Source organism: Rhinatrema bivittatum, chromosome 5 (genome assembly GCF_901001135.1).
Source record: "Rhinatrema bivittatum chromosome 5, aRhiBiv1.1, whole genome shotgun sequence".
NCBI lineage: Eukaryota > Metazoa > Chordata > Amphibia > Gymnophiona > Rhinatrematidae > Rhinatrema > Rhinatrema bivittatum.
Window position 1 is genome coordinate 241033898 of NC_042619.1, and position 23952 is coordinate 241057849.

A 23952-nucleotide genomic window follows, 5' to 3' on the forward strand; every position below is an offset into this window, starting at 1 on the left:
CTCTTTAACTGCAAACCAACCCCAGTGCCACTACACCTTGGAATAAAGTAATCATTAATGTAACGAACATTTTACACAGTTATATCAGAAGAAATGTATCATAGAGCAGACTTGCAGATGTTCTGAAAATAATCTGCACACAATCTACTGCATTATCACGGTGTATATCATATATATATATATATATATATATATACACACATATACAATGTCCAACCCACCCGTCACTCAAAATGAATTCTTAATGAATACTTTAGTTTTCCTTAGAACTTCTGAAATTTTATTTTTAATTTTTTCCTAAAATAGTATTTTTCAGTCGTTTCAATATAAATACTTTTTGTTGATTTCCAGTCTCTATAGTCATACAAATGGCTGCATAGATGCAGTGAGAGGGCAGCCTGGCAGAAGTGTTTGGGAACTTCACTTTGAGTGCATGCCCTGAAGCAGCTGAAACGAGAGCAAAAACATGGCCATGTCCGCATTGCAACTGGACAAGTATTATCTATGATATTCCAATCTTAGGAGGTTCTTTAATCTGAGAATTGCCAACTGCAATTCTCAGATTAAAGTGGGATAATGTTTGTATGACTATAAAGATTGGAAAATCATCAAAAAGTATTTATATTGAAATGCTTGAAAACCTAAAAGGTTTTTTTTTTTTTTTTTTTTTACCAGTGATGGCAGTTACAAGGTTTGCACGTGAAGCATCAAGAGAATGAAAAAAAGATATCCTGATGCGTGTGCTGTCTAAGGTTTTCCCTTTCCTAAATGATAGTGGTCGTGTTATCCCTGTATGAATTGTTTAGTGGTAAAATTATACTAATATTTTAGGAAAAACTGAAAATAATCTGAATCCCTTTAGATGTTACAACCTGAGGATTTTAAACAATCCTCCTTGATTATATTTCTTCTGTGAATTAATTGAATGATAAATGGCAAATTTCCAGTTTGAGGGGATAAAATGTTCCTTGCACTGAATATACAATGCAGACACCAGTTTGAGAATATAACAACTTGCAACACAAACCTTTTTTCTAACATGTGAATGAAATCCCATTCGTCAGACACACAGTGTTCTTCATAAAGTTCGTTTTGAACTTTAAGATATTTAAAGATCCTGGTTGTCAAGGCTGTTTTATTTATTTTTTATGTTGCCCATCCAGATACTCAAATCTGAATGTACTCATAACAAAATATATTTGGAAGTTAGACGAAGGGAGAGTGAAACTCAGATTGCCTCAACTAGCAGAAGATAAGGGAGGCATGGAGCTCACAGCCCTTAATGCATAGGATGGTACTTAGTAATGCAGCTGAGAATTTTATCATTTTGGCACAAACAGAGGTCTGGGCAGCACTAGTTGAATCTAGATATGTATTTAGGATTACATGAAAGTGGGTTGGCTCAGTGGCTTAGCGATGGTGCTTGTAGCCAAGGACTGAAACTGTAATTAAAAAAAAAAAAAAAGTAGAGGAAAACACCCATGCTAATTGCAAAGAAAGGCTCATGGTACAACTGCCCAACAGAGGCTGCTTCAAATTGAGTTGGAAGTGCAAAGGAGCAGGAAAACGGTGGTATAAATATCTTACCACTGCTCTTCATTGACTGAGCAGTTGAATTCCCCACCCCAGTCCTCCGTATAGTCAAATGACCTTCAGATTTTCTTGTAGCACTTGCTAGATATCCAAAATCAAGTCAGGTTCAAGATGATTATATGCTCCAGTGGAACTTGAGTTAAGCTGACAAATATAAGATTTGACTCAGATTCTGTGTGAGAAGAAATACAAACAGTAAATCTGGTAAGGGAGCTGAGGTCAGCGAGGGGGATTTATGGTAAGGGGTGGAAGGCAGTATCACTAAGGTTTGTATAGAGTAAAGTGACTCTGGAACAAACACTAAGGATCACAATGGGATGTAAGAGCTATTCACGTATAGAGGTGGAAGAGTCACATGTGATGTGCAAAACCAGCCAGAGACAAAGGAGCTAACTTAGCTCTAACAAGCCAAAACATGAGCCAGGTTGAGCTGTGTTATACAATATTGATTGCAGTTCCAACCACAAATAAAACAGCAATCCAGTTTCTTTATAGCTCTTGTTTCAATATATTCTTTGGCTGGTTTTTTCTATTTATCATCTTAGTTCTGGCTTTCTCATTCCCTGTCTCTTAGTTCCTCAATCTTAATTTTTGGCTCTGTTGCGCTATAATTCACTGCATGCGTTCCTGTCATACCTTTGAATCTCTCTTCTCTGTCCTTTCTTGTCCATCCCTGGCTCAAGCCAATTCTCTCTCACTGCACACAAAAAAAGAGGCTTTGAACTTGTACAACTTTAACACTAGTGCGAACGGTCAAGGCTTCAAACCTCACCAGAGCACGACACACACAGACACTGTTCTTATCTAAGCATGGGGCACCCAGATTCTGTTATTGCGGCTGCACATGGTTTGGTTACACAACAATGCTGGGATCAGTGGACATGTGAAATATATTTTATTGAATTAATCCACAGTCTGGTGTACAAAGGTCTGCTAGTTTGACACAGCTATTCCATTTCTTTCCATCCAATGTGCATGTACACTGCCGCCCTCATTTCATTTTCCTCACAAACTTATCTGAAACCAGTTTCAAAATAATTGTATTGTAATTTAGAAACAAAATTATTAAATATATTCTAAGATAACTAAAGGCAAATTGGTTTCCAAATAGTTTCAAGCATGCCCACAGGCAGAGACTGCCAGAGCTCAAACAAGAGGTGGTGGTGGTGGTGGGGGTTCTGCATCCCTGTTTTGGGGTGCCTTAGGCACATCCCTAGGCCTAAATCTAGTGCTGGTTTCAACCTCATTTGGTGAAGATAGTTTTTATTCTGTCCCCTTTCTTAAAAGCGCTTGGGGTTGCTTTCAACATTGCATCTTCTCCAATAAGATGACTGGTCCTGTTGGCCCTAACAAAGATGAAAAACAAGGAATCTAGTGATAGCCAATTGCCCCTCTCTGCTTGGTGTCTTCCTATAAAAAGGCCTAACCCCCCTCCCCCACCATAGCTGTCGCCTCTCCTGTATCGCCTTAAGAATGTTATAGTGGAGCTGAGGTAGCTACAGTACTAGGCAGGAAGTTCCACAGTCAGAGGAGACACCCTGGCCTTCTGTTAAGGGTGAACCATCCATCACCGGCTGAGTTCTCATACAAGCTACGCTAGGCACAGGCAGTTTATTTAGATAGCTGGGGTACAGTTGTGAGTGCCGCACCTCAAGAAAAAATATATCCAAGAACCAATAATGTTGATAGGGGGCATGATTATATTATAAAAATGTATAGTTAAAGGTTGCATACAGATCTTGCAAATAAATTATTTGTTCCTCCTAGACTACCCCTCACAAACAACTAAGAACAAGAGGAAATGTACTGAGACTAGAGACATTTATTTAATATATAGTCTGCTTTTCAGCCACTTCTTTACTAAAGTTTTTCTCCTGTGCGGTGTCTAAGGGAAAAAATGCATAGTAAATGAGGGCCTAAGTCTGTGCCTGAGGCAAAGTGATCTGGCTGTGGTCACAAGGCAGGCAGCAGGATTTGAACCCTGGCTTCTCTGGTCTGCAGTTCACTGCTCCGATCACTACACTACTCCTCCACACACCTATCATTTCTAGAACAGGTTCTTTTGATGGTGGGCACAGTTAGGATGACGTCCTCTTGACTTCATCGATGGATGTACAAAGAGAAATTGGAGGAGTTTGTGAGGCTCAAAAAGTTCAGGGAGCAGGAAGATCATCTACTTTAATGGTAGAGGTTAATCTAGGAAGGCATCATTTGGGGGTCACCAAAGCCAATTCTTTTGCTGGGAGACAAAACTGTCCCCTGGCTCACCCTTTGCTAACTGCCAAAGAGAAAGATGAAGAAGGCTGAAGCTGATGGACTTTTGTTCTTCCTTCAGATTATTTATAATACATGAAGCTGATTTTGTGAAGGCAAAGACAGCAGATTACTACATGGACACATGTGCTTTGTAAACAATATGAAATAGCATTGGTCTCAGCCACATCTACATTAGTATCAGAAAGGAACAGTAATATATTTGCCATATGATGGGAAGATGGCTTTAATCTTACCCTCTTTTACCACTCTCTCTTTTCTAGGTGCTTTCTGCTTCTGCATAGAAAAATAGTTTTAATTTACTCTACAGTAAAATAAGTTTCTGAAGATAAATACCAATAAAAAATGCAAAAAGTAGAAACAAATCTATCAAAAACAGTATAGTTTTCCAAAATACAGCCCCAAAGGTGCAATTTTACCACTGAAAATTCCAACTCTCCCAGTTCATTAGTTTTCCTTTAGAAATGACAATATATAAATTTCTGTAATCTTCCTTCACAGAAGGCAATGATAGAAAATGGCCATTTAAAATAACTTTACACATAAAACCTTGTTCAGATGAAGAGCATGGTCAGTAGTAGGGACTGATGCATCTTGGAATGAACGCATCTGAAGCACTATTCATCCATATTTCCTGCATTAGCTGATCCCTGCGTTCAATCCTTTCTGCCAGCTCAGCTGCTTCCATTGAGTTATAGGCAGAGAGAGAAGGCTTACGAAAGCCCAGGAATTCATCTGGAACAGCTGAGTGTGAAGACTCCTCCTCATCGCTTTCCTCACCGCTGCTATCTTCCTGGTTACATTCTGGCAGCAAGCGGTCGTTTGCTTGGTGGAGCTTCTGGACGTCCATGGTACAGGACACGCGTATCACCAAGGCACACAGAGTGAAGGCTAAGCCCATGCAGACACTGCACATGAAGAGCAGAGCAGCTCGTTCTGGGTGAGCTGCAAAAGAAATAATTAAAAAAAAAAAAAAAGTTACAAAAGAAGTTTCTGGTGAGAAGAAAAGATCTGTGTGGCATTAAGGCTTGATGCTGCCTAACTACTGCAGGCCAATGATTGTGTGACATACCCATATATATATTACATGGTGTCATATCATCATGGACTGGAAGCTTACAGTAACATGATGACTGGAAGGGATTTACAATGCTTGAAGCTCCCACCCCAAAGCGGTCTATGTATTACACAATGCAAGTTCTCCAACCTCCTCGGACCTTGTATCTCTGGGATCTGCTGCCTCCACATTCAGATTTACTGACATCAGACTTACATATCATCAGAAGTCATTTAAGAATGGCTCCCCATCCATTATCCTCTCTGCAGTGCACATAACTAATATTTTATTAAAGATGATTTTGTCATTACAAACTTTACAACTTTCACATAGCTGTGTCCATTTTCTTCTTACATTCATATGCAATATTGTATAAAGTATATAACTAACTGCAAGCCTGTAATAAAGTAACATTTTTTTTATAATTTTACATTAGAATTGTCATACAGCAAGGATTCCCAATGCATGGCTTGAGGACAACATGTTACTCACCAGACCCTAAACCAGGGGTCGGGAACCTTTTTGGCTGAGAGAGCCATGAACGCCACATATTTTAAAATGTAATTCCGTGAGAGCCGTATTAACTACAACCCTCCCACCCTCCTGACCCCCCCAAGACCTACCAAATTCATTTACTACAACCCCCTACTCTCCTGATGCCCCCAAGACCTGCCAAATTAATTTACTACAACCCCCCATCCTCCTAACCCCCCCCCAAGACCTGCCAAAAGTCCCTGGTGATCCAGCGGGGGTCCAGGGCTCGCAGACAAATCTTTAATAAAAAAGTAAAAATCTAACAAAAACCCCCACCCTCCTGACGCCCTCCAAGACCTCCAAAATTAATTTACTACATCCCCCCCACCCTCCTGACCCCCCCCCCCCCCCCCAAGACCTGCCAAAAGTCCCTGGTGGTCCAGAATGTATGCCTGCAACTTTTAATAAGGGTGACAAAAGATTTTCTTTACAAACTGTAATGAAAAATCTGTGCGCTTTCCTGTATAGTGGCGAATGGCATTTTACCACATGCAGGTGAAGACCCTGTATATGCGCCCTTGAGAAGCTCTTTGAAGCAACTTGTAGATGTCTGCCTGCCTGCAAATCAGTTGTCTATTTTTTTTTCCCCAGAAATTTGTTCTAAACAACATGAAGTTTCATCACCTGCTGAGCAGAAGGAAGCGGCTGCTGTTCAGCAAATTTCGAGACTGTTTCAAGGCACAGTGAGGGAGCAGCTAAAGTCATTTTAGCTTCTTCACTGTGATAGTCTTCTTTGGACGCAGTGGATCTCTCCAGCTGCACAACTTTTCTACAATTTCAGCATCAGGTTTTTGATCAGTGTTAACCCACTCTTCAATTTCAGTCTCTAATCTTAGGAACAGGGTTTGTGGGGTCAGGATTTAACAAAATACCGAGAATTTCTCTTACTGTTTCTCTCTTTTTTTTTTTCTCTAGCACACCGAAACCTTGAATTCATCAGAAGATCCTTCTGCAAAAATCACTGCTTACATAGTAAATGATGACAGATAAAGACCAAAGTGGTCCATCCATCTGCCCAGTAAGTTGCTTAGGGTAGTGTGACTGCCACTCCGTGCAGGGTACCCCCATGCAGAAATGTTACACAGGGATGGTAACTTGAAAATGAGCGCATACACGAGCATTTGGTTTTAAATACACCTAGCGTGCGTACGTGTGCTCCTAATTTTAAATGGTTACATGAGCAAACATTATTCGCTCATCTTCCTTAGGAATTTGTCAGCTTTAACGCATGCAGCCAGTCAGATTTTAACACATGCGTATGTGAAAGAAATAGGTTTGACCAATTAGTCCACCAGTTAAGCCCAGCCTATCTCTAGGTCATCACCTTACACTCCCCCCAGTTTAAAGCCTAAAACAAATTGGTGAGGGGTCTGGGTAAACGAGTTTTCTTTAGACTTACACCTCATCAAGAACAGAAGTAAGTAAGTGCAGGTCACAGCCCAACATGTGCTGCAGGTGTGGGATTTATAATTCGTGTAAACGTTGGCCCTGCCCCTGAATGCCCGAACACACCATAACTCTGCGCCTTTTTCTGAAGGTTGGGATGCTCATATAGATATAGATATATATATATATATATATATATATATGCACATAACTGGGACATTTTAAACTGCAAGTTGTTCATGCTTAGCCCAGATACTCGATCATATGGGCCTTTTTTTTTTTTCCCAATTTTCTTTATTGAGGCAGGATAAAAACTTTTACAAAGCACAACAGTCATAACAGTAAACATAAGCATGTGCCTCTATTTTCTATTTATATTGACCTTCCCCCCCCCCCCTCCTAACCCACCCACCTACTCGCGTACCCCTTTGAAAATCTACCCCACTATAATTTTGCACAAATGCTTTTTTTCAGATCTGTGTACGAGACTGATTTATGTAATGAAGAATCTGAAATCAAAGTATGGCTCATGCTTGGCTGATTCTCATCTCCCTGATTGCATGAAATTGGTTATAGCACAGTGAACTCCAGATTTCAGGAAGTTGGCAGGTGATATGCAATAAGTATCACAGGTCAAGCCAAAATATTCAGGTACAAAAATTCAAGAAAGCTTTTTTAAATCATTATAGATTTCATACCAGTATCTATACTTAGCATCTGATTGTTAAATTGACAAAAATGGTACAGAAGTTTTCAGTATATTCACTTTTTTTTTTCTTTTAAATAAAGCTGCTTACAGACCAGCCTTATATTTGAATCCTGACCTGTTACACTATAAATCAGCACCATTGAGTGAAAAGCTTTTATATATACTAGGTTATACAAACAAGACAGCAGCTGTCGTATCATTCATTCATAAACAGTGGGGTACTGTACAGCTACATCAGATTTTTAAAGATCCCCCGATATTCACTTTCTCATGGGGACCTAACTTTCAGGACAAGGTAGCACGCTCAGCATACCCTATGCCTGCATTTCTTTGTTCCTTGTGCACAGTAGTCTCTGCAAGGTGATTCATGGACACATCACACTCGGGGAGAAGTGATTCATCTTCATTCACGACTGTATGAGTGATCTACTTTATTGTGTGTCCCTGCCAGAATATCTATGTTGGTTGTACTAAAAGGCTAGTGAAAGTCTGTTTGATCGAACATCACAGTTGCCTTTCAGTTGAGGAGACTCAAGTTCCTATGGTGCAGCACTGCTTCTCTGAGGGGCATTCCTTTGAAGATCTTTATTGGATCATTTTACAGCAAGTGCAACCTCACTGGAGGAGTGACATTTTTTGGAAAAACTTAATTATAGAGAAGTCTTTTGGAACTTTAAGCTTGGGGCCATGCATCCTGAAGGTTTGAATAATGATGTGAATTGGTTTAGCCTTATCTAATGAAGATTTTGTGGTATCAACTTGTGTTCATTGATGGGCAACGTGTCTTTATTGGAGCAAATATGCCATAATGAAGCAGCGGCTGTTTTGCATAATATGTTTTAGCGTTACTAATGTCCTTACCTGATTAGATGTGTTGTTACCCTTAGCTTGGCTAATAAGGTTTTTTTGATTCAACATCTAGGAGTTCCCTCTTTGATGCCAATAGGAAATGCATAACAAGTCATGTTGGCAGGTGGACATTCTGACCGCTGGAACACACAGGAGTGGCGGTGCCAGGAAGTAACTCAGCTCTGGAATGATTTGCAGACTAGGGATCCTCACGTGATGTGCTAGATTTGGGTTTTTTTTCAACAGTTGCAAAAGTTTTTATGGATGTTTGTTTATGCTTTGCAGAAAATGAAAGTTTGCCTTAAGCAGGAGTGAATTACTTTGAAACATGGCTGGTGCTGGGTTGTGAATAAGACTGTGGGGTTACAATGGACCCACAATATTAATGTTCTGGAAACTCTGCACTGAAGATAAGAATTGTTTCCCACAAGATATGTGTATTTCAAACATTTTTAGAACATTTATTTTGGCACATTGTGAACATTTGATATAATTTATAAAGAACATGTTAGACCTGTGATTATACTGAAAATTTCTGCATTTTTTGTCAATTTAACAATCATGTACTAAGTATCGTTACTGGGAATGAGGTCTGTGGGAAGTGATTTAAAAAATATTTCATTTTGAATTTTTATATCTGAATATTTTGGATTGATCTTTGATAGTTAAACATTTTGGGGGTTTCACCAGTTATTTGGACTTTTGTTGTAAATGATATGCAATGCCAGACACTTCATTAGATGGGAATAATCAATATAGCTTTAATTTACAATACATTTGTTTTACTAAAGTAGCATCTTGCTCTCGTCTGGATTGTTTAAAACTGATATGTATTCATTTTCAATAAAACTATCAAGAGATCACTTATATTCCTAGTCTTTTATAGTTCACAGTCAAGTCTAATATTTTCATCAGGAAGCATTATTAGAAGAGTTTTCAAAATGGCAAATAAAAATGAAGACAGATTTCTAAAACTTGACTAGGTCATTTAATAATTGACATCAAAGTATTCATTTAAAATGTGCTGTTTACTCAGTTTTGAGCTTTCTTTGTTTAATGGTGTAAATAAAATCCACCATATGGCATTTTTTAAAATATTGCTGAGAAAAAAATACCCCACCCACTATCAAATATCACACACTGGACTTTAAGGGATACTAATGAGGAAAACTGCAAGTTCAGCTAAATGCTGGGTGAAATCTGTTTTGTTTGATTGTTTTCATATTATCACATGGGTATGTGGTGTGGGATGAACTTTTAAATCGATGATACGACAAATGTGTATTTTTTTCTGCTTCCTTTTACTGGAGGCACATTTGCACTGAACGATCCCCTTTTTTGATCTGCTTTGTTTGGCTTGCCTTATATGAACGTGGGTAGCTTTTGCCAGTCATGATTATAAAAAGATAATATACAGTGACATAACTGTGTAAAACTGTAATGCAATAAAATGTAAACTGAACAACACTGTGCAATAAAAACCTAGGATTTTATTAAACCAAAAAAAAAGTGCTTGCCAGAGGCTTGGAATGAGAAACAAAGCCCTAATGTTTGTAATTCATAAATCCTTTTCTGCTTCTTCCTTGGCCTTCACCAAACTGCTAGCATTGACCCAGTTAGTTTCTAGGGATTTAAGCCTGCTGGTTCCAACCCAGTCATCCCATGGTCTGTGGTGACACTAGATCATGCATGCTTTTCCCTTTAGCTTGATCAAATAAGATATCACGACCTCTGAACAATCCTGTCTTTCCTGACACTAACATGGAAATAAGCATTTAACCCACAATTTCTTGTCTATATGTTGTAAAGCTGTCGGCTGTGTTTATTTCACAGCTTGCTTCACAAGTTGTTCATTTCACTTTGAACTGTTTCACCCCACTTGACAGATGCCACATGAAGGAATTTCCATTTCAGTGGCACAGGACACTAGCACCTTGCAACACGAGACCCCTTGAATCTACTGTGGTAAGGCCGTGTGATTTATACTATGATGAGGTAGAGACAATCAAAAATACTAAAATAATTTTGCTACCTCTGATATAAGCAAGTGTAGCCAAAGAGTTACTAAGAATAATCCCATCTTTATCTGGAAGTCTGGATCCTCGGGGGTCAAGATTTAGGTCTGTGATTAAAAAAAATGAAAAACACATTGTTACAAGTTATTCAGTGCTCTCATGGTTGGTGAATCCTGCACTACAAACACTTTGAAATGAGATTTAAGGACCTAATTTTGTATACCTTAAAACAGTGGTTCTCAACCCACTGACCAGTCAGATTTTCAGAACACTCTCATTGAATATGCATGCAATATATTTGCATACACTGCCTCTATTGTGTGCAAATATCTCTCATAGGCATATTCATTGCAGATATTCTGAAAACCAGACTGGCCACGCAGTCCCTAAGGACCGGGTTGAGAATCACTAGAGGAGAGGAGACAGAGGAAGAATAGGATAGAAACATTCAAATTCCTCAAAGGTTTGCACAGGAAGCAAACATTCATCAGTGGAAAGGGATTTCTGCAACTAGAGGTCACGATATGGGGTTCAAAGGGGGTAGACTCAGGAACAACATTAGAAAATATTTCTTCATGAAAAGGGTCGTGGATGTATGGAACATAGCATCCCAGTGGAGGCAAAAACAGTAATAGAAGTAAGAAAGCCTGCAATAAGCATAGAGCAATCTTGGTAGCCAAGAAATGAAGGGAAGACAAGAGATCAATTATGGTCTATAGCAAGCATGCAAAAGGAAGCAAATTGAGAGGACTAGATAAGCCTTATCAGTTCTTATCTACCGTCACATTCTCTGTCTCTGTGTAAACTACTACATCTTACAGGAAACCAGAAAGCTTTGTCTAACTGGAGCAGGAGACAAGGTGTTGAAAATACCCAGTATAATTATTGCATGAGATATTCCGCGCCACATGCATGCAGTATCAATGAGCTATTAGCTAGCAGCCTGACCTCCATCAAGTGGCTGCTTTCATTGTGATAGGAGCCTTGAAAATCTTGGGCTGCCGCAGCTTTCTGGTTTATCAAATAAATTACAGATCATGCACAAATCATGTTCAAATACTATAGCAAACATTCATGACAGAAGACACCCTGTTGACATCTCGACCACACTTAAGACTGACATAGCAACAGTAATGTAACAGTCTGTGTTACATCAGAATGCAAACAATTTTACTAAAATATTGAACAGACATTTATTGCATTGCATTCATGGTTCTTTCCATTATCGTAATAAAGTGTTTTATGTGCCACTCAGCTATCACGGACATCCTCCAGATGGCTTATGCTCAACTTAGTCCTTTTCAACCAGGCTTTCCAAACTTGTCCTTGGGACCCCCCACTGTCAGGTTTTCAGGAATCATAATCAATATGCCTGAGATAAGTGAGCATCACTGAAAGTTCAGTATATTCAAACTTATCTCATACATATTCAAATGTATGAGATAAATGCTACAAATGCTACAAATATAAATATAAATATAAATATAAATGCTACAAATGCTACAGAACTCTGCAGCCAGAATCCTTACCAATACGAATAAAAGAGATCACATCACCCCCATTCTCAAGCTCCTCCACTGGCTGCCTATAAAGCAAAGGATCCTATATAAAGTACTCACCGTAATTCATAAATCCATTCACAATATCTCTCCTCTTCAATTATGTAACCAACTACGCCCTCACTCCTCCTCTAGACCCATCAGAGGAGCATATAAAGGCACACTCTATGTACCTTCAACAAAATCCTCGCATCATAAACGTGCCATATCTACAGCAGGCCCCATTCAATGGAATGCGCTCCCACCAGACATTCGGCTTGAGTTCTGCCACTCTTCATTCAAAAAAAACCTTAAAACCTGGCTCTTTAGCCAAGCTTTTCCAGGACCATGATCATCATTTTTTCCCCTCCAACCAGCAAGAACATATCTTCTTCACAAACCCCCATTTTCCATACCACTACCTACTTCGGTATCTAATCTCTTGCTGCAGGACACTTGAGACTTTCTCACTTATACGTTATAATTTTTATGCTCAATAAGACCTGTCAACTTAATTGTTTAAGTCTTTTTTTTTTTTTTTCTCCTTTATCTTTTGGTCATCAATGTTACAACGTTATTGTTAAATTTTGAACTTATGTACACTGTTCCAAGTTTCATAACCTTGTTCTATGTAATGCCTTTTGGCAATTTTCATGTTCTGTTTCAATGTAAACCGATGTGATCTTTATTTCATATAAGAACACCGGTATATAAAAATCTAAAAATAAATAAATAAATAAATAAATATTCATTATGGATCTCCTGCAAAGCTGACTAGCTGTGGGGGTCACCAGGACAGGTTTGGAAAAACCAAGTTGAAAACTAAATGTCTGCAGGAGGTATATAAGAGTCATCGTGGGAAATGTATGATCAGCAGGCACCGTCTGAGGTCACTGTGGAGCAACAGGAGTCACATAAGATCATACGATGGGACAAATAATCCAGCAGGGAGCGATTTAAACCTGCCACATCAGAGCTGCAGGGGAAGCGCCGGTGCTGCATGAGGCTTAACTGTTCCCTAACAGTCAGACTTTCTGAGCAAGATGCAGGGATGGTCCAGGATGCATGCTAGGTTAGACCTGTGGTCCACTGAGCCCAGCAGTCTCTGACCTTGGCCAGTCTGAAGTACCCGGCAAGTCCCATTATGAAAGCCTATTTCATGTTCCTTTTGTTTGCAGACACTTCATGCAGGAGTTTTATTCTGCTATTACAATTCTGTTTAGGATCCACCCTTGAGGCAGCGCAAGGAGTTTTGCTTTAATGTGTTTTGGGGGCTGTCTGCATCCCAGTGAGAGGCATGTAGAATTTATAATCCTGAAGGGAGAAAACCAAACACTGCAGCAGCATAACTGTTAATGCTGGCAACAAAAGGACCTGGATGTCATTATCTCTGGCTCCCGACAATAAAACTAACTATATACAGACACACACAATACTGGGTTCCTTATTAGGAATTCCCACCCAGGAAAAGAATTTTGGGATCATTGGAAACCACAAACTGAAATCTGGGGGGTAGATATTCAAAAGCCATTTAGACAGATAACTGATAAGTTATCAGTGTAAATGGCTAATATGGCAATTTCAGCCGGTTATCTGGCTAAATTATAGCTGGTTAAGTTGTTATCCAGCTTTAATTTAGCCAGATATAAAAGGGGCATTCCAGGGGTGCTCCAGGGAGGGGTTCCGTTGTATGGCTAACTTAGCTGAATATTGGGTATATCTGGCCTCATGTGGCCAGATAACTAGCGACTTACCTGGGCAATTAACACACTTTAAAAAAAAAAAAAAAAAAAAAAGGCACCTGGCCTGATACCCACCCCCCTACCATATGTCTCTTCCCCATTGACCAAAAAATGTGCCCCAATCTACAAAAGAGATGTAAAGTTAAAGATTTGCTCTGCTGGCCTGAGCCTCCAGCTCCTCTCTCCCCAGTAAAATATCTGTACTTTACCTCTTCTGTCCCCCTCCCCGACAAACATCCACACCCCCTCCCATACCTACAATATCTGCCCCCTCGTCCAGCCGGGATCACTCTGCTATGCGATCCTGGCCACTTCCAGCGTTACTTAGGTAATAACGCTGGAAGCGTACTGTATAGTACAGAAATACACTTCCAGCATTATTATCTCTGAAGACATCTGGGCAAGTAGCTAGTTATCTGGCCAGCCATATTCAACCAATGGCCAATTAGGGCTAAAGTTATCCGCATAACTTTAAACAAGTACATTCAGCGGGTTGAGATAGACTGGCATACAAGGGGGGCAGTACATGCAAATCTCTCTCGTGCATATCCAGTGTGGATATCCTGAAAACCAGGCCTGTTGGTGGCTCTTAAGGACAGGAGTTGGCCCTCCCTGTAATAATGCCTCCGTACTGATCCATGGGGCAGCCACACCTTGAGTACTGTGTACAATTTTGGTTGCTGCACCTAAAAAAAATACATAGCAGAAGTAGAAGAAGTACAGAGAAGGGCTACGAAAATGAATATGGGGCGGGAACGACTCCTTTATGAAGAAAGGCTAAACAAGTTAGCACTCTTCAGCTTAGAGACGAGACTGAGAGGGGATACGATGAAAGGTTTATAAGATTGTGTGAGGATGGAACAGGTAATAGGGAACGGCTACTTGCACTTTCAAAGGGGCCGATGCAATTAAAATGCGCAGAAAGTGGGCGCTGAGTGTTCAGCGCCCACTTTCCTAACACCCCCCAGGCACCCCTCCTGGGGACGCCATGCTAAATTCTAATTAGGGATCGCGCTGGCAAGGAGGCGCTAGGGTTGATTGTGTGTCCCTAGCGCCTCCTTGACAGCGGGAGTCCAGGAGTACTCGGCTGTCCGCCGGTAAAGAAAACGGATGTTGAATTTAATCGGCATCCGTTTTCCTAACCGGCACACAGCCACGGGTTCGGAAAACGGACACTGGTTAACTAAGCGTTTGCCGAACCTGACCGCCGGCATTTTTTTTTTTCTACTTTTCATTACTCCAACTTAATATCACTAGGATATCAAGTCGGAGGATGTACAGAAAAGCATCAACGTGCATTTGCATGTGAGAAGCGTTTTTTGTTTCGCCGCTCCTTTGACGTGCCTTGTGGAGGCGCATGGGAATAGGTTGCGCCTATACAACCCGCGTCCAACTCCAGGTTAAAACAGTGCGCTCGGCTGAGCGCACTGTATTGTATCGGCCCCATATAGCACTAGGGCTAGGGAACACTCCGAGGGACTAGAAAGGTAGCAGATAGAAAATACATTTTAAGAAAGTATTTTTTTTTCAATCAATGCATAATTAAGTTATAGAACTTGTTGCCAGCAAGTGTGGGTAAGGCTAGCAGTATAAGTTTCAAAAAAAGGTATGGATACGTTTCTGGGGGACAGATCCATAAATAATTACCAGCCAGACAAATGTTGGTTTCTCCTGCTCTTAATTCTTGTGGAAAGCAACATGAAACAGACTTTTATATTGAGATTTGCCAATACTTTCAGCTGATCTGGTGAAACTAGTATTGGTTTAAGTATGAAAATGTATATAATCATTTATCCAAAATGAAGACAACAACTGGGCAGACTGCATGGGCCTTTATCTGCTGTCATTTACTATGAGGTTCATATTCAGCCGCTGCATGGCTCTGACAGCTAGATATCCTTAACCAGCTAACTAATGCCGTTTATTCAGCAGTGCAGCCAGGCCACTGAATACACCCAGCTATCTTAAAGTTAGCTGATAATGTATAACCAGCTAACTTTAGGACAGGACTTTGGCCCAATCACAGTTGGCTGGATAAATCAGCCGGCTAAGGGGGGTCATTTTCAAAGTGTATTGCACGCAAAAAAGGACTTTTCGCGTGCGATAGCTAGCTCGGGATGGAGTCGGGGTGGCACCTTTTATAGTGTAGTTATTCGGTGCGAAAGCCAGCAGCCAGCGCACCGCAGTGGTGCGATGGCTGCCGGCTTTCGGAGGCCCACCCCCCGCTACCGCTGGATTCTCTAAGGTCTGCGACCTTAGAGAATCCAGGCCTAAGTGTGAATATCGAATTAGCCAGTTAATTTATCTGGACAATTCAACTCCTCCCCGATCTGACCATTCCCTGCCCCTGTCTTAGCTGGATAAGTGGCTTAGCCAGCTAAGTGGCACCCACTGACTATAGCTGGCTATTCAGCAGTGGCACCTAGCTGGCTAAGTGGTGTTTTGGATTTTGGGCTCTACATTACTATGTCATGTTATTATGTGAGAGAACTCCTGCCTCTTTATAAGTTCAGGGGGAGGAGAGAGATTTCCCTTAGGTTACTGGCAAAGGAAAGAAAACTACATTAGTGATTTGCTGTTCATATTTCTGGTAATCCTCTCGATCCAGATAAATGTAAATCATACTAATCTGCTTCTTTCCAAAACTTCTGTCCATGGCCAAGACAAATCCATGCCACAGAGAAAATGAGGACGTTGCAAGGAGTGGGCATGGAGTGTACCACCCTGGGCACCACATCACTTTTCTGACTCAGTCTGTAAGCAGGTGAGCCCAAAAGGGAAGCAGTGGGCACTGAAACTAACCCAGCAACTGCCCTAAAAGCAAGTAGGCATTATTTCCTCCCAGGCTAGAACACAGTAATTCTTTAAAGGGAGTTTGTCCATTTCTAATTTACAGGAAGCACAAGAGTCATTGACAATGGTCTGGTTCAGGTGCCTTTTTACACACTTGTTAGTTAATGTATAGGGGTCTGAGGAACACTAAGTGAAATGAGAACTTATCATCTATGTACTATACAATATTTGCAGAATCAGTAATTCTCTTTATGAACTGCAACTATTACTGCTAAGTTGTCAACCATTACATTTTTAAAGCACTTCCCTGCAGTTCTCCATAGTGTCTGGCAGTGGCCATATTAAAGACAAATTACCTCTCACGGAATGAGCTGATTGGTCCATGCAGTCTATGTGATGTCACTGTGAACTAGTAACCCATGTAGAGTGAGTGTGAAGTCACTTGATTTGAAAACAGTAAAGTTTTAATTCAGAACAGGGTATTAGTATTTGCCATGCGTGTTTTATTTTAAGATTTTCGGGTGCCCGAGATAGCATTTTAGAAAGGATTTTTTGGTACCACGCACCTGTCCAGTTTTCATAGACAGTGGATTCTGTAGGGACTGGTTATTACATTAGTGGCCTGTAGATCGGACACAAAGGCAGAGGCATCGTACCATGTCAAGTTAGTGAGATGCAAATATTCAGTCACATTAAACTGTAACAACTTCTTGGTGAATGCTGCCAATTATCTGTCCGTTTGACATAATATATCACTATTGGTTGTTATGCTGTATCAAGGCAATTATCTATAAATTAAGAGCCCTGACAGGCTAAGTTAATGGGCTTGATTTATCATGAGTAGGCAACAGTGTGGGAAAAACCACTGATGAATCAGATCCAACGAATGTCAAAGGCCACATAAATATGCACTGCAGAAAAAGTGGTACCCATTTGTGCCTAAGAAATGCGTTCTGCATGTTTGCACTCAGCTAGAAACAAACACTTAACTGTGGTCGCACGAGATGCCGGATTCTACTAGTAAATGAAAATTACCATCCTTACCATCATTTTGCTCCAAAGAAGGCTTCTGATTAGAAATCTTAGGATCAACAGCTGTAAGTATGATTTTCGGAACTAAAAGAAAAAAAGAAAGAAAGAATATTTTATGCTATCAGTTTTAACACATTATACTAGAGGAGATGCATCGGAGGCACTACAGCAGGAGAAATCACAGTTCTCCATTACTAAAGCAATCTTTTCATTGCCAGTGCTAAAGAGCAGACCCGAACCTCGGCTGTGGCCAAACACTGCGGAGTTTAATCAGCAGAGAAACCAGAAGTGTTCAATCTCGCTGGTGGCTTCATGCTTCTCTGGTAAATACTGTCAATAAGTGGTCAAATAAATGGCCAGAGTCCATACAATCTGTCACTTCCTTTTATTTGAAGGGAGCTGGTACAGTTGCATCTTCATATTTTTTTTTTAAAGAAGGAAAGTAATAAATAGTGTGTGAATCTATTCATATTAGGCTCACAAATAAATCTGTGGATGAACTTACTTCAAAGAAAGCTAATGTGACAAGTGGCAAGTGTTGCTCTTCCCGATATTCCTTGCTAGATAGGTAGAAGTATTCGGCTTTGTTTGCAGTCCATTCCCTGTACACAGCATCTTAGTAGTCCCTGAAGTCTGCATCCTTTTCCTAGCTCTACCCAACCACTTTGCTTTTTTTTTTTTTTTTTTTTTTATTATTACTGGCAGGCTAACCTGGTGCTTCCCTTTTACTTCCTATCTTGATAATGCCTGGTTTCTACCCTTTCCTTTTAACTTGGCTCACTGTACATTCCTCTTGTTTCTTAGGGGATCTAATGTGGAGCTTGCACGTCATGCGTTGTTCCTCACTAAATAAATGAGAAGGCTTTTAGGAAGCTTTTCTTCCCGTCTTATTTGCTCTTTCCTCTCCTAGCACTGAAAGCTCTGTTCTTGTACAATGCTCTAGGCATGAAGTTGCAGACCCAGTTCTAATATTTCTCCTTCACATCTCTACTGGTACTGTGGGTTTTCCTTTACTAAAAGGTGACTTGTTCTTTACACTTCCTAAGGCACAAAGACAGAAATGCAAGGTCTTCGAGAATTCAACTTTTGTTTTATACTATTTTGTTCTCTCTCTAGAACTACTTCAGCTGCAGGCTTTGTTGCCCATAATAAATCTACTAGTCCAGTGCCCCCCCCCCCCCCACCCCGGATATATGCCAGCAGGTAATATCTGGAATAAGAATTATCCGCATTCACAGTAATTCATCTTTGTTGCTTTTAACCAATTATACCAAAAAACAGCATTAATCGCGTGAATTCATGAATATTTGTTAAACACCAGAATACACTACAAACAAGATTAAAGTTCACAAAGCTGATTTGACTCTTGAGAAATGTGTGTGAATGCAGGGATTTCAAGAGGACAGGTAAAGACAATGGAGGGAAATGGAGCACAGATGATGCATACAGTGGTATCAAGGAGAACTGAGAGATGGGAGGGAGCACAGAAAAAACAGCATTGCACAATCAGACAAGAAAGAAACGCCCAGCCTGTGGGAAGCAGTACAGAGGAGGAGGTAACATGAACTGCTTTCTATCAGTTCAAGGCAAAAAGCTGAATCCAGTAAAACTGAGAAGACCAAAGACAGCTCAGTTTAACATCATTTTTTTTTTTTTATAGGTGAACTGCTAGGTAAAAATAACCACAAGCTGAGGTACCAACAACCTGAGGTTCAATATGTCAAAATAGTATAAAAAACAAAACAGAAAGAACCCTCAAAATAAAAAAAATAATTTATAAAACACTTCCAACATTTTTTTTTAATATATAGAGGAACATATCAAAGTGTCTGTAAATGCAATTGCAATACCCTAGTTAAATACTTGAATGAAACTTTGTCCCCAGACTAAAAATAAACTCAGCAATGAATGCTGTTACAACACTGACCTCACTGCTAAAATGTATTCCACATGCATGCAACAGATCAACATATCTTAAAAACAAATACTACCCCACTATAACTGACTCAACGACAATGTCAACTGCTGTTACAACACTGACCTAATACCTTGAAACATGCCCACATCCAAAGCCCATACAAAAAATGTTGATATTAGTATTACAAATGGACCAAAAAAGGTCCCTAATTATCTCATCCAAGGAAAATATCAAACTTCAAGACCTATTTTGGTCCCTTTTGAATATTAATATAATTTTTTTTTGTGTGCCGTTTGGATGTGGGCATGTTTCATGGTATTAGATCAGTACTGTAACCTCAATTGTTGCAGTCAGTTAAAGTGGGGAGGTATTTGTTTTTAAGATATGTTATCTGTTGCATATAGGTAGGATACTTTTAACAATGAGGTCAGTGTTGTAACAGCATTCATTGCTGAGTTTAGTGTTAGTCTGGGGACAAAGCTTCAATTCATGTATTTATCTTGAGTACTGCAAATGCATTAACAGCCATTTTGATATTTTTTTGGAAATTGTTTTGTAAATTATTTCTTTTATTTTGAGGGTTTTTTTGAACATGTTGTAAGTGGCCATATGATCAAAGTAAGCTACATCTTCCGGTTCAAACATGCACATGACTGCCTCTCGTCTTAAAATATAATTATACACAATGGACCTGTAGGTTTCAGTGTGCAAATATCTTGAAAAGATTTTGGAACAAAATGGGAATAAGAGGTTTTGTAATTATAACCTGCATTGGGTTTCAAAAACTCCACTTATGTCTTAAGTCATTTTTGCACATTTCTAAATATGGAAATGGAGCTAGTCAGCTTTTCTTCCCCTCAGAATGACATTTTGATATTTTATGAGTGCTGGATATTCTGACAGAAAAAATAGTGTAGCAGTTACTAATCTGTGGTTTATATTTAGGTGCTTGACACAAAGACATACTGTCAATTTTACTGTGCAAATTAAAGCTATGTAAACTGACTTTTTTAATCAATAGCTCTAATCCCATTTAAAATATAGCATAGACATCCATTATAGAAACTAGAAATAAGAAATCAAAATACCGGTACATATGAAATCATTTCATATGCATTTCATTTGCTCACTATTAGATTTCTCAACAAGAATAACTGTGTGTGCACATCAGCAGTAATATGGGATCTCCAAAGCTTTCATCTCAGCCCAGTCTTACCACAGGCATAGTGAACAGTAAGGTATTTCTTTACTCCTGGCAGGCACGGAGCTCCAAAATGGTTGTCATTGACAAGGATGTTACACTTCTGCTTGCCATAACACCTCTGCGATAAAATCTCCAAGGCCATGAAAGACAAGCAATCTAGAATATAAAATATATATATATATATTACATTTGTATGCATACAAAAACATGTTATCAATGTGAAGAGTGGATGACTTGAGGCAATTTGACGCCACTGAGTTACAGGAAAGACTTAAGCATGTCCAAGCATTACATTCCAAGAACTATTTTAGCACAAACAAAAATGACCTTGTAGATTAAACATTAGTCTAACATACGCAATAACAAGTAAGTTAGGTTGAAGAAAGAGTAAAAGTTCCTTGGGGTAGATATTCAAAAACCATTTAGATGGATAACTTTCAGTACGCTCACATCATAGCAGCTGTGCAACTACAGTAGCATCGGTCCCTGATTGTGGTAGGACTTCACCATGATCCGGGGTGAAGAAATACAACAGTTTTAGGTACTGGGGGATGGGTGCAAGGGAAAAGGCTGGAGTGGGCATTAGGTGGGTGGGAGACCTCCATGGAGAGTACCATTATTTTAGGAAATATTGGGAACTGGGAGCAGGGGATGGGGAGGAGGATTGAGCAGCAATGACTCCCAGCCCTGAATTTTTTTTTTTTTTTAAACATAGCGATGGGGCGATCAGCCGGTTAGCTTGTCCACTAGATGGCCTATTGAATATAGGCCTCCGTTGTGTTCTGTTGAATTCAGTTGTCTCTGACAGCTTCTTAAGGATCTTCCCATGGGAAAGCCAAAGTAATACCATCTTACAGAAAAAAAATGGAATCTCCTTAAACATTTAGGGCCAGATGTACTAAGCTTTTTCCCCATAGGCACAACATGGTAAAAATCCCTTTAGTATATCTGGCCCTTAAAATCTCAAACATCCTTCTGTGCTCCACAAACTCTGCCAGTCTTCCCTTATCTACAAATATAGTCTCGTTAAGCAAACTGCAAGCTCATAATGGCACGTGAATAGAGTCACTGCTGGCTGCCATAAAGTGGGGTTAAAAATACCTATTTCTTTTCTTTTCAGATAAACTGTAAACTTTCTGATATATCTAGCAACCAAATTCCATCAAAACATGTCTAATTAGACATTGACCAAGTCTGAGAATTTTTATGTAAGAAAAAAAGAAATGATTAAAGGTTACAATTAAAGAAGGGTCTTTGGAGATAGTCAGGCTGAGCTATTCTGGGGCGGATTTTCAAAGGGTTATGCGCGTAACCCCGAAAACCCGCTCCTGCGCACACTGAGCCTATTTTGCATAGGTTCTGGGACACGCGCAAGCTCTGGGACGCGCGTATGTCCCGGGGCTTAAAAAAAAAATGAATGGGGAGTGGACAGGCCAGGGGCTGGACCGAGGCCTCCGGCGCGCCGGCACTTGGCCAGCGCACGCAACCTACGCCTGCTCAGAGGCAGGCACAAATTCGCCAACAAAAGTCAGGGGGGGTTTTAGATAGGGCTGGGGGGTGGTTTAGGGAGGGGAAGGTGGGGGGCACCCCTAGGGCTCAGCACGCACAAAGTGCACAAGTGTGCACCCCCTTGCGAGCGCTGACCTCGGCGTGCACATGTTATAAAATCAGGCGTAGGTTTAAAAACTTGGCCCTTTGTATTTTATTTTTATCTTCTTATGTGTATTATAGATGTTGATTGTTTTTATTCGATTGTTGTACATCACCTTAGATGATTTATTTAAGTCAGTAAGGCGTTTTATAAATAACTTTTAAATAAATAAATAAATAAATAAAATAAATCATGAAATCAATGCTAGTTTTTGTCCAGTGCAAACTTGGTTAGTGCTGAATTTTTCTGCAGTCTGAATTTACTTCTGGTGGTTGCACTCTTGAAATATTAGGCAGCTTCAAACATTAGGGTCCAAGGCAATAACACAACTTCAATCAAGGATGGGCCCCGGAAAGCATCTTGCATAAAACAGGTCCAGTTCCTTCACAAGCAACTTGCATCAGGGGTTACATGCTGGATACGAGTGTATATTAGCTTTTACATTCACCCATCTCCTCTTTCCTTTAAGCAGTCCATATCCTAATCTTGGCATGCATCTGTGCAACAAAAGCTCACTGAACACGTAGAGTAGAATCAAGGTTAATGTGGCATGAGTAACAGGAAGTACTGGAAGAGCTCCAACCTCACTGGATGCAATCAGCTTAATTCCTTAAAATGCAATAACTTATTTTGAGGTCTTTTTTTAAGCATACAGATATAAATATTATAATTTCCTACATAATGGTAAAGTTTGTGTGTACAATGTGCAAACATAGACTTTAACAAAGATTTTATGTGCAACTCTTCCTTAATTGGTGGCGGAAGATATGTAATTGTCCATGCACAAGAGTTACACCTGCTCCAAGCAGGGCATAACTTGTGCATGGCAAACTTACATCCATTGAAAATCACAGAGATTTATGAACATAAAATTCTGCAAGTTTGCAGCTTTTCCTCAAGTTGTCTTGTTAAACTTACATCCATACCATTGAACTTAGAAAAACATGCTTTTCTTCTTAAATCATTTCACTTCTTACTCACAGGTGCAGAACCCCAATATATAAATGTGGACTGCACTCAAGGAGAGATCATCAAGACCAGGCCCACCTTCACTGTTACTACTTAAATTCTCTAGAACTCTGAGCCTTCTTCCATTTCCATAGCTTCCTTGACAACTAAGCCTCGTTTCACTCTAGTTGTTGGTTGCTGAGGAAGCTATGAAACTGGAAGAAGGCTCAGAGTTCTAGAGAATTTAAGTAGTAACAGTGAAGATGTACTTGGTCTTGATAACCTGCAAATTCTGTCTGGTTGGACCTTTTTAAAAACAAAAAAAAAGGACTTTCACTGTAGTTCTTTATTGGAATGCTCACATGGATACCACTGATGGTTATAACTACTTAATAACTTAAGTGAAGCATACATATTGCTTTCTTCTGTAAAAATATATTAAACTTCGTTTCAGTGGTATATTTAGACATATGTAGGATATTTTGCACTTTTTTTTTTTTCGCGCCTTGCTTCGGGATTGCCCGTCCTCTCTCTTGCTACTTTTTTTTTTCCCGATTTTTTCCCACTTTTGATGCTTGCTTTGGGAGGAGGGGAGAGAGGGCTGACAATCCCGAGCATCGGAGAACTGTCCACTTCCTGGTACCTGTCATTTCAAATGACATTTGAAATGACAGATACCAGCGTGTCCGTGAAGCATTAGGCCCGCGCA

At 39.9% G+C, this 23952-nt stretch overlaps 1 protein-coding gene and 1 long non-coding RNA gene across 4 annotated transcripts in view; one reads left to right on the forward strand and one right to left on the reverse strand.

The window, feature by feature from the left end:
• Positions 1-649: 649 nt before the first annotated feature.
• The window catches only part of EVA1C (eva-1 homolog C), a 108256-nt gene continuing 84953 nt past the window's right edge, over positions 650-23952 (reverse strand). For all 3 annotated transcript variants that reach the window (XM_029603590.1, XM_029603587.1, XM_029603588.1), the window contains exons 5-8: positions 20657-20800; positions 17535-17606; positions 10435-10524; positions 650-4812 (exon numbers count right to left, since the gene is read on the reverse strand). In XM_029603590.1, the coding sequence (XP_029459450.1) occupies positions 4439-4812; positions 10435-10524; positions 17535-17606; positions 20657-20800 (680 nt within the window). In that variant the 3' untranslated portion in view covers positions 650-4438. The remainder of the gene's footprint in view (positions 4813-10434; positions 10525-17534; positions 17607-20656; positions 20801-23952) is intronic.
• Positions 5832-9422, forward strand: LOC115092589. Its single transcript, XR_003857033.1, has 3 exons — positions 5832-6245; positions 6374-6476; positions 7319-9422. It is a non-coding gene; the product is annotated as an uncharacterized LOC115092589 (long non-coding RNA).